At 39.9% G+C, this 12,311-nt stretch overlaps 1 protein-coding gene across 3 annotated transcripts in view; it reads right to left on the reverse strand.

The window, feature by feature from the left end:
* ANO3 (anoctamin 3) overlaps window positions 1-12,311 on the reverse strand; it is a 208,326-nt gene that overhangs the window by 20,392 nt on the left and 175,623 nt on the right. For all 3 annotated transcript variants that reach the window (XM_055814606.1, XM_055814604.1, XM_055814607.1), the window contains one exon: window positions 458-540. In XM_055814606.1, the coding sequence (XP_055670581.1) occupies window positions 458-540 (83 nt within the window). The remainder of the gene's footprint in view (window positions 1-457; window positions 541-12,311) is intronic.

A 12,311-nucleotide genomic window follows, 5' to 3' on the forward strand; every position in this document is an offset into this window, starting at 1 on the left:
AATAACATCATTTTATTATTGCTGATGCTGATAGTAGATGTAAAAGGATAAGTTATGTCTCTCAGAAGGACAGAGAATCCAGTCTCTGTCCCTTTGCTTGTCTTGGTCCTGTTTTGAGGCAGGATTAGGAATTTCCAGTACAAGAAACCACAGCACTGAAAGGTATCTGTGCTGACATCAGTCATAGCTCCTGTCCTCTGTATTGGCAGTATTTCCACTTGTTTTTTCAATGGATACTTTTAATAAATGTTGAATTACATTTTGAATTATAATGCTAGACACAGAAGGTAAAGTATCCTTGCATAGTCTCAAATATACTTCCTTACTCGGCAACTAGTGTTATAAATACAAATATCTGAATGACAAATTCAGATTACTGGTGTAAAATATGCACTGATATTTACACTTAAATCATGCTGATAGCAAGATTTACAGGTTTACTTCCATTTGGTCTTACCTCTTCATCTTCCCAGTCTATGAGGTCCCAGTCATAGGTTAACACAGCTCTACGCCTCTTCCAAAACTCTAGAAAGACTGTAGCTGTGGAAATCATCAATTGCATTTTTATTATGGAAAATACAGAGAACAGGCCATGCAGATCTCAAGGAAATCAGCAACATGTAGCATGACAGCTGTCACCAGCCACTTTCTGGCTGTCTTCCCCATGGAATCTGAAAACTATAAGTAACTTCAGGATAAACACTGTTAAAATTGGAACACTCAAAGGTAACAGAAATTAAGGAAGCGTCTCAGTTGTCAGGAATAAAATTCTGAATTTTAAATCCCCCTGAATTAAAATACCCGACTTGGAGAAAGTGAAACCGAACAACTGAATTAGTGGCTTTTTCCCCCCAGTGCCATTACTGCAGAAAAGAACGAGGAAGGGTGGGCTATCGAAGTACACGCAGCTCCTTTGGGCAAGGAAATATTTTCGCCTGTGTAAATATCCACCGAAGCTGTGGTAATAAAATGAGGCAGTCGTGGCCTAGAAGTAATACTAGACTGTGGACAAATGGTGTCCTCAATTGAACATACACTAATCTTATAATGCAATATATTTCATTCTGTCTGTCCTCTAAGATTTGGGATAACTTGCTTACTCTTTAAATTAAGATCCATCTCTAAGTTAAGAGTTTTCAGGCTCTGATATAGCATGAATAATAGTTTACTATAACATGAATACTAATAAATTATGTCTTTTATGTTACTTATGTACACAAAGCATTTGATACTGGAATGATCAGGAAAATCATCCATCTAGATGAAGCAGGTGAGGCCTAATCATTAACTATACCTCCCAACTAAAGCACTTTTTCCAGACCCACCTGGGCCCTTAAAAAACGCTGCAATACTCTTTACCACAGTTGAACAGCATTCATCATAATTTTGCTGTGCTAAAAGGCTACTGAGAAAATAGCATTAAAAACTAGAAGGATATAAATACAAAGCATGTGGGGAAAAAATAATCCATAAAACTTCTCTGCGGTGTAAACTTCTAGTCTAAATGACTATAAAAAAACACCCCAAAAAAACCCATCAGAATTTTGAAATTCAAGTATTGGTCCAGTTCTGCAGAAAGGCAGGATCCTTCCTGGCTTGCCTTTATTTTACTCTCTCACACCACTAATGCCACCTGTCTCTGGTTGCTCTCCATGCGCTCAAGCCCCACCAGCCCTAGTTGCTAGGCACTCCTGGCTGATTCATCTCTCACCCTCATCTCCCAGCTCTGAAAATGCTAAGCTTTGACTTTTATCAATTACTTCTGCAGAAAACCAAGATGTACAATAGATGACTAATCCAACCATTTGAACATCAAGATGAGAATATTCATGTTTTAAATTGCTTTGAGCCTGGCAGAATTTCTTTCTGCCTAATCCTGCCATTTAAGAATTCTGGATAATTTACACTTTAGAGAGAGTCACATACCAGCCTCTGCTTTGCTACAGAAAACTTTATCTGGTGCCTCCCTTGTTCTTCCCTGGGCACACTGATTCCCATTTTATATATATCTAATTGCCATTCTGCATTTTAAATTCCATAATATATGGTGTACATCCAGCTTTTGTCCAGCATTTTGGCACAGACCCACTCATTTAGGGATCTGTTATTCAGTGCTCTGCAAGACTGCAGTTCTGGCCAAAACTTCCAAAAGTTCCTTTCCGTTCTTATTTAAGTTACATTTACTGCCCTTATGCTGCCAGTACTTGCATGAATGAAGAACTAAAATCACAGACTCATAGAATCATTTGGGCTGGGAAAGACCTTTAAAATCATTGATGCCAACCACTAACCTGACACTGCCAAGCCCACCACTAAATCCTGTCCCCAAGTGCCACATCCACATGTCTTTTAAACACCTCCGGGGATGGTGACTCAGCCCCCTCCCTGGGCAGCCTGTGGCAGTGCTTGACCACCCTTTTGGTGAAGACATTGTTCCTAAAATCCCATCTAAACCTCCCCGGCGCAACTTGAGGCTGTTTTTTTCTTATTCAATCACCTGTTACTTAGAAGTGAGTGCCGTGCCCCTCGCTGCAGCCCCTGCCAGGCAGCTGTAGGGAGCCATCGGGTCCCCCCGAGCCCTCTCCTCTCAGGGCTGGACCCCCCCAGCTCCCCCCGCCGTCCCCCCCCAGCCTTGTGCCCCAACCCCTTCCCCAGCTTTGTTCTCCCTCTCTGGACACGCTCCAGCCCCTCTGTGTTCCTCTGCCACGAGGGGCCCAGAGCTGAGCCCAGGGCTCGAGGGGCGGCCGCCCCAGTGCCCAGCGCAGGGGGACGGGCACTGCCCCAGCCCTGCTGGCCACGCTGGTTCGGCTACCAGCCAGGAGGCTGCTGGCCACCTTGGCCACACAAGCATGGTGCCGGCTCATGCCCAGCTGGGTGTTGACCAACATAGCCAAACCGTCAGCCTGCAGGTGACACCCGGCCGGGGAGCTTGGCCTGCGGGGGGCTCTGCAGGGGGGGCTGGGCAGGATGGGCCCACGGGCCGAGGCCAATGGTACCAGGTCCAACCTGGCTCGTGGGTCACAGCCACCCCCCGCAGCTGCGGGCCTGGGGCAGGGGGCTGGGAGCTGGCCGGCAGGGCTGGTTGGTGACTGTAAAAGTCAGGGCTTGTTTCCAGCAAATGTTTTTATGCAATAAAAACACTCCTCAGAATGGAAACTGCAGCTTAATTAAACACAGGCTATAGCTGACTGACAGCTCGGTCTCCTCTCCTGCCCCAGGAGCCTCCATAGTGCAGCACGGCACCGAGCCAAGACCCAAGTCACAAAGAGAGCATCTTCCACGAGGTGTTCACTCACTCAGGTACACAGTTTTTACTTTTCCTGATGGATGAATGAAACTGCTAACAAATTAAAAGGGGACAAGCGCATGCACCTTGCCAATCTGAGTAGAACTGCAGCCTGTATAAGGTCTTGCTATTTTCAAATAATATATATCTATCCCAATAACCTTTCTATTCCAATAACCTTTCTTTAAAAAAAAAAAAAAAAAACACTATCAGACAGGTTTCGTAGCACCTTAATGAGAGCATGATGGTGCAAAGTATACTGCCGATCCCAGTATATCACTTGTCATTTGGTTAATGCTGCGTAGCATCCAAATCTTGACACAAATTTGTTTTCAGATCGCATGGTCAATCTGTTAGATGCATGTACACCCAGGCAGAGCAACACATGTGAGTTGGAAGATTGTTGATACACACTGTGGCACACGATACATTCCAAAGAAAACCAAACCCACGGTTTCACTCTGTCCTCCCTCCTCTCTCAGACCAGCCCGCCTCATGCCACAGAAATAATTTACTTCCCCAAAAGGGATATTAGAAAGGGTAGAACTTGATCCATTTCACAGAAAACCCTCCACTTGTCCACTGCAGTATTTTCAAGAACAAACCGCTAGTCATTCCCATATAAAAACCTCCTGTATGTGCTGTATTCTCAACACTTATCTCAAGGATAAGTTATGAAATAGTATTTGCACTTGATGACTTAACAATTTGAAGTGGAAACAGATAAGAACATCATGGCATTCCACTCAAACAGTCACACAATGCTGAAACATTTCTGAGTTGCTCTTCACTACATACCAGCCTAGAATATATATACTTAAAGAAAAAAAAAATGACGGGTTGATTAGATCAGCGTATTAAGTTATACATAACAAGTTTGACTTCCTTATTCTTACCTTAACCCGGTATTGTTCACACAAAACCTAAAGTGAGGAGTAAGAACTGTAACATTCAGAGCCCTAGCTGGTTATGTATTCTAAAGTAAAAACTATTGACAGCTCATCAATTCAGGAAATTTAGATTTAGATTATTGTCTTAAATTACTGCAACTGTGAACTTGGAGATAGGATCCGACCCATTTCTAGCAGCATGTTTTTCTTAACAGAACCCGTTTGGCTGCTTTATTTTGTAGGAGACAGGCTTTTCCAGTTTTCATCTCACAAAGTGTACCGTAGGAAGCTCTGTGATAAAAAGCAGCTATCTTTTGTTAAATTAATACTTGCACGGTACATGGAACAATAGTTCCTCTAGTTTACAGAAAACAGCCACCCTTCTGAAATACCGGTTCAAAGACTTTCGAAAGATTAAGCAACGAGCACTGCCACTTTACCATAAACACTGCAATTTCTGTGGACTCTGTAATGACAGAGCTCGGTTATGACAGCGGTGAGGTCGGTCAGGCGTGTTCTCAGACGCGCGGCTGCACGCAGCCAAGGGCTGCCCCACCTCGCCCTGCCAGTACAGCGCGTTCCTGCCCCGTGTCACACTGCCACATTTATTGTCCCTTCCCACCAGACTAATTGCACTCTGGGCCATAGCAGTATTTCAGCAGGTTCTTGCATATTTTGTAGAGCTCAAAGGTAAGTTTGAGGGGATTTTTTTAATGCTTATTAGTGGATCTGGTTAATAATCACAGTGTTCTTTTATACAGCATTTGGGAAAGCAAGTGGTGCTGTTGTAGACAAATTCTGCTTAAGAGTGTATTCTGACAAAATAATTGAAAACCACCCATTTAGTGATTCAAACACTAAAGCAGAGAAGTAGCAACCATAAACAATGAAAGTATTTCACTAAAATTCATACTTCTCTTTAGCGGGTGTTTACACTAAAATTCATACTTCTCTTTAAGGGGATGTTTATGCTTCTTGTCAAGCAAGTACAAATTTTCTCTTCCTCAGTTCAGAGCCCATTTTAAATGCTGGGGAGTGGGGGTGGTGAAGGGAAGTATTCTGTTTATGCTATTTTACACAAAATTTCTGTAAGAAAAGGTATTGCTACATTGTTACTGCTTCTGCTGGGGTGAGTTACACCGACAATGAACTGGAAATACAGACTTGGGAAGCTCAGCCATTGCACTTAAACTTGTCAGTTTGCTAGCTAGTAACAGAGGGGAAAAAATACATTACTTACGGAATACTATTTATATTCCTCTTTATAATTCACTAAAAACTTACAAATTGTTTTCTCAGTCCAAAAATTAAAATACATTTGAGCTTGAAAATTTAATATTTATTGCTCATTAAATTTGAAGTATCTTCCTTAGAGAGCAAGCCAAATTTTAGACCAAAGAGCCAAAGAAGCAAAAATCCAGCATGTTTCTAGGACCACCATTTGCTACTCTTTCTATCTGAATTCTAAAAGATTAATTTCTATATCTCACTTTATATTTGTTCCATCTATTTTTGGATCACTGATGTAAAAGCAAAACCAACCTACTTTATGAGGCTTCAAAAAGCATAGTAAGCTTTTTGTGACAGCTCTGCAAATATGAACGTTATTCCAGGTCACAAGAAACACAGAAGTGCCATTAACAATTTGCTCATCATGTCACCGTTTACTACATAAAGTACTTTCTAATCACTGCTGTAAGGGAAGGAAACGGTACAAGGTTTTATTTATTTACATGCAAAAGAATATCCTTTGAATTTATAGTTCTGAGGACTGTATTATGCACCCATAAGAAGACGTGGAAATGCTTATTTTCTTGACAATTGCAGAGGTTTTGCAGACGTTACACCTATCTCTGGCAGGTGGGATTGTGTTCAGGAAATACATGTTGCAAATACTTTATCATGCCACAAATGTGTTTTTAATTACTTAATATACCACTGGATATATATTTATATGAAAATTGCCATATCATAATTTAATAGGACATTTTTTTCTGTGTTGCAGAAATATTGAGCACAAATCTGAGCAGTTAAGGCAAACACAAAGCCAGATGCAATATCCATGCAATCTTCACGGCCAAGTCCATAGACCCAGGGGAGGCTGATTTGAATGGGACCAGGGCTTCACCCAGACTGTAGGTGTGCAGATGTACACCTATGTACACTAGTTGCTTCATATTGAATACTTTCTGCTGCAAAGGAACTTTAATCTTTATTAATAACAAAACGACAAGGATTTTTGTAGCCTTTTTTAGATTTGCTTCAATTAAAATTGAGAAGTCTGTATGATAGAGGATGACAGCCTCCTCAGTGTGGCTGTACCAACACTAGCAGTTTAATCCACATCAGGAGGGTGATTTTAATGTCTCCTGATCATCTCCATGTGTTGCCCTTTGGCTTACACTACTGGGTACTTCTCTGCATAAGCTACGCGATATGCTCCAGGAGTAGCCTAACACAGCCAGCTCTTGGGGGGTGCTCAGTCAAAGGGAAGAGATTGTGGCAGGTTCAGAGTAAACCCCTCCACAAACATAGAAGAGTGGGTATCAAGTCCTCAGCACCTCTACAGATCTCTTGCAACTGGACTACACATTTTCTAGCATAGACACAACCAGTGCATACCGAGTATGCCCATGAGGTTCACACCAGAGGGCCTTTTTTATGGGAAACTGCATTCACGTCTTGGTGAATTCCTCAAATAAGAGCCACTGTATCTCTTCATAAAGCCATACACCAAAGGAGGCATTTTAGGCTTCCCCTTTTTGGAGCTGGCTTTTTTTCCCCTACCCACCCGTCATAGATCTCAGATGAAATTTGACTCTAGCAGCACAGAAACAAATGCAGCGTCCAAATTCCACTGAAAAAACACGGTGGTGTAACCACCCTATGTCAAAACCTCATTTTTCGTGTTAAAAACAGGTAGAGCTAATCTAGGTAAATGAACTGCAGCCTAATCCCATAATGATGCCATTTCTACTCACTTGTGGCTACGCCTACTGCAGCAGTTTGCACTGAGCTAGTACTGAGTAACGTGAACATCAGTGAATAAAAAAGCAAGACCTTTTTTTTTTTGTTAATAACCTGTTTATAGCCTCCTTAAACAATTACTTGACCAACTAATTTAATGTTTGGGCTCTTCTGCATGTTTGGCTAATCTATAGCACTGCTGTTGTGCTGCAATAGCACTATTTACATATTAAGCTCCAAAAGCAATGAGTATCTCTGAAGAACTTCAGCGTTTTTCTAAACTGTATGAACATAAATGCTGCACTAGAAAAAAAAGAGTTAATTATTACAGACAAAGGGATTTCCAGGAAGCAGTTCATCACAGCCTGAGAAGTACAGCACACAACTTTCAAAGCAAGGATGTTTCTCCTCTATGGTCCCCCATGAAGATTACACAAATAAAATGATCAGAGAAAACTAGAAAGAATTTCTTCAGCAAGGATATTGAAAACTTTTCACACTGCTCCATGAATTAAAATTACAGTTAAAATGTATTGAGCATAATTTCCCTGTGTAGTTTAGTTACAGTGAAGGGATAATGAGCGATATGACCAAACCAACTTTGTTCACCGATATGAGTATTAATAAAAGAAGGAAAGACCATGCCATTGAATGAAAACAGTAATACTGTTAAAATGAAAGCATGTTCTTGAAAACTGTAAAATACAACAGGTTTCTACTTCACTGTTTTGCCGTTATTAGTACTAACAAATCAAAACCTAATATTCAGATTGCACAGCATTTCATAGTCATCTGAAGGCCTATCATTCAAATTGTAAACGTAATTGGAGCTGATAACTGAACTCCAAAGCGGTTTTCTTTGGCTGGCTTGCTTGGGGTCAAAGTGGTTCACTTGAGTTTAACTGACACTCAAGCAGTTCTCTCTTATTTTTTGCTGAATAAGTTAGAAAAATGTTCCAAGCATAGGTCCTTCCCGCAATATAACGAACCTTAACTTGGGAAATAAGCAGTGTGGAGAAATGGAATGTATGTTAAAAAGCAGATTAAATGGCGTTTTATAAATACACATGTGTTTCAAGTAATGGTACCACCTTCCAACCACAAAAGAAATAAGAACGAGGCCAAAATGAGATACCTTGACAGGATATTTAATTATAGTCTACCCATACAACATTGCTACAACACCTGTGAGTGCTTTCCATTGCTCTGACAGTGTTACATACAAAGAAGCTAACCTGAGGAAAATGCACAATTAAATGAAAAACCGAAACCCCAACCAAACAAAAGAACATAACCAGCCCTTATCTCCTTCCTCCCAACAAAACACCCATAGGAAAAAGCGTAAGGCAGTAGGAGGGGAGGCTGAACATGGAAGAAATAATTACTTTCGCCAGGTGTATATCTCCTTTCTTAGATGGTAAAGTACCCACATACATGGACACCTAATTAATTAACGTAACTGCATTAATTAAAGCAACTGAAAATGTAACAGTGTACTTTTTATCGTGCCGTCTGTCACATGAGAGGTTATATGGGGGAGTTAAAAGTTGCATGATCTAAACCTGTCTCATGTAGAAAAAACCCACAACCCTTGCCAAAACTCCACAGATAATACTGAACAGCGTAGCTGTTACTATCATTTGACTTCAAGATGAGTTTTTCTCATCCTTCTCAATCTAACGTTGGAAAAATAAATACATACAATACAGCTTCCAGTTTCCTATAGGAAAGGAAGTTTCCACACAAATTCAGCATCATGCATGATTTAGTTGTCTTATTTGCTCCTGGCAGCATTCATATGATGCTCACTGCTCAGGGTCACAAAACATTACCCATCAACCTTCTGGTCTAATTGTAATAATTATATTTCTTCATAAGGGAGCATAACTCTTCAGAATGGTCTTGGAGTTGCTGCCTGCCCAGAAAACATTAGCTTAAGCGTGCCATCAAAATACATATCATTACCTCATTCTATAGCAAAGTGGTTTTGAATTATTCCTCTCTGAGTATGAAGCCTGCGTACAGAACCAGGGAATTTTTCTTCTGCAAAAAGCTCTTGCTGATCATCAATATTGTTTTAGGTCACCCCTGAGGTTATTAACACCCTGGTACATAAAGTTTTCATCATCAACACATGGTAAACTAGTGAGATTTCTGTAGTATAACACTAACTTTTGCTACCAGCTTATTTGGGTCTTAACTGAGTAGCTTTGTTTTGCAAAATAAAATCATAGACAAAAGCAAATTTCTTACAGGTTCTGTATATTACAAACCAGACTTTGAAGTCAACACTATGAAACCCTCCCGTGGAATGATTTTCATTTTTCTGCTTGTAAGGCTGCAATGGAATAAAAGCAATTCTGAGAGCATAAAAGTAAACAAAACAAGTAATGGCAACAGCTCAGTTACAGATTACAGTCAGTCTACAGTGCAACCGACTTCACAGAGATTTTTTATTCTGCCTATGACTACTACCACAAATCCTTCTACTGTCAGTCATGCTGCACCAGTAACTACCACTACCAAAGAAAATGTAGTAAGAACAGAGATGAGCAGCTGGCAAAACAGCACACCCCTGAACTCCACTGATGGCACCACTTTATCTTCAAATGTCATTACGGTATCAAAAGATGGAATAACTAACTCCACCACAAACTTCAACAGAAGTCCAACATCTTTAGCGATGTTTACAAAAATGACTGACTCTTCTGGAGCGACCCGAAGTGCTGTAGCTACTTCTGCTTCCACAGTGACACCAAGTAACTCCAGAGTCACCTATAGTACCTCTTCAGCTGTGGCGCTCCCCAGTGAGAACTCTTCACTCAACCTCACGACGTTGTTCCCCACCAGTATCACTCTGACATCACCCACAGTGATGCAGGACAGTCCTATGCCAAACTTAAACCCCATTCAGCAGACAACAGAGTTGAATCATAATTTCAGCAACCCTTCTACTGCATCATCTAATTCAAAAGATGCCAATGCAGGTAAATACCTAACTAAAGTCCAACTGGTTTAATAAAATAATTTGAATTAAATAATAAAAAAATGTTTTCTTCATTGAACAGGAGGCTTGATAGGATGTGTGAATTAATAGGTGACCGAGTACAGAATAAAACTAACACTCAGCCCCCACCCCCCAAAAAAAATTAAAAAAAATATAATTATCTACTCTTTACTTGTTTAACACTTCCAAGAGTGGGGGAACCTAATGACAGGTACTGTCCATTCACACTGGAGTTGTGTAGAAAAAACATTTAAACATGTAACACATTAACTTATTTAAGTTCAGAAACTTTTGTGACCGAAGATGACTTCTTATAAATACTTCCAAAGGAATTAATCATTGTACATTTAATTATCAAGCTGAGGATGCGTGGGAAAACAATGGAACATAAAACCGTCACGGCGCTTTTCTATCCTGCTGCTCTGAATCAGGTCTTCAGGAAAACAAAAGGAAAGATTAGAAGACACAGTAATTTTTTGCATTAATTAGCTTTCAAGCTGTTAACACAGGACTGAAAGGCTTATCCATCACATCCAGTAAAGTACAGTTTGTACTAAGAACTAAAGGAGCACCAGACTCTGATGTTTCTTATCATAGTTCTAATAATTACAACGTACCCCATTTTTAGATAATGTGACTGAAAAGGAAGCAGGGTGGGAGAGGCAAGTTTAGCTCCAAGAAAAACAGAATACTTTGAAGAAAAGTCTTACAAAATCAGAGGAAAATCTTGGAGGAATGCAGTTATTCTCCTAACTGAGTAAGTGCAGAAAGCATTACTGGATTTCTTACCTTGCATACTCAAAAATTGGTACTCTAACAATCACTTGAAATTCAGAGGCTGCAATTTTAACTGCTGGCTTAAATACAAATAATTGCATTCAAAGAGTGATTGCTGTTTATTTCTTTAAACAAAAGGATAGTGGTTGATTTTGTAATTAAACCTGGAACCTTTTCATTTGACTAAAAACTCATGTAGCCTTTCTTTTTAAAACCTCCTTTATTCCCTTGAAAGTCAAGGATGGAGATGTCTCTTTTCTTTTACAATGGCAGAAAGTTTATGCAGAGAGGCTGGTTTAGTCATAGTCTGCACAGTGTTTCAGATCCTTGGTGGAAAGTCCCACTCCACAAAGCCCTCGACTGCTCCAAATCAAGAGTGAAGTATCTGGACTTACAGACTTATTATTTTCATTCAATTGTCTCTTTCTTTCTTTCTCTACTAGACAAAAACTACACAGAAAGAATAATAGTTGGTGTCATTGCAGGAGCCATTTTGGTATCGATATTAATTGGTCTGATTGGGTATTTTATATATGGTAAGAAAAGGTCTGAATCATTTTCCCACAGACGTCTTTATGATGATACAAGGAATGACCCAGGTAAGGAATAGCACAAGTGTTTTGCATAAGAACATTTTTTATTTCTGCACAGAACTGCTTAAATAGTCTGGTTTTATAGAGTTATTAGTAATTGTATCATTGACTTCAGTCAAGCTAGGTTTCAACTGACAGTACTTTATTATTTTAAAATTTTAGCTTAACCAATATTCCTCTTAACTCCCTGTCTCCTCCTTGCAAGTTATTTTTGTAACCTCTGAAATATCAGGAAATATCACATCTAGTATCAGTGAACCTGTTCAAAGAATTCTGGGTGAGTTCAAAACTGTATCTCAAAAGCTTTTGGAAACTTTGATTAACCGAAAAAGGCTAAACTACTTACTCATCCAGCTTCAATTACAAAATGAGGGATGAAGTTGTATCTGTTTTTAGGAGTTAAAATATTTTAAAGAGGTTTAAAAAGAGGATTGCTTTTGTCTTCTCCATAAATATGTATAAACTTGTATTAAAGCGTAATCTCACAGTCTCCAAACATTTATATCATGTTCCTGGACTTTATTTTTAAATGTTTAAACAAACACTGAGAGGCTAAACACACTTTTTTTTCTCATATAAAATCAAATCAAAATAAAACTCTGGCAATACGCCTTTTCTGGCTTAAATGCAAGAGCTGAAAGCTGCCAGAACGTCAGACTATGAGCTAGCTTTGGAAGCCAACCACCCATGAAGTGCTGAACGGGCATTGCTGGGAGGACGCATGCTCTCTTCAGAAGGTCATGAATCATGCCCTTCACCTTTTGCTCCCTCCACGTAAGGAAGAGGTTAAC

Source organism: Falco peregrinus, chromosome 9 (assembly GCF_023634155.1).
Source record: "Falco peregrinus isolate bFalPer1 chromosome 9, bFalPer1.pri, whole genome shotgun sequence".
Classification (NCBI taxonomy): Eukaryota; Metazoa; Chordata; class Aves; order Falconiformes; family Falconidae; genus Falco; species Falco peregrinus.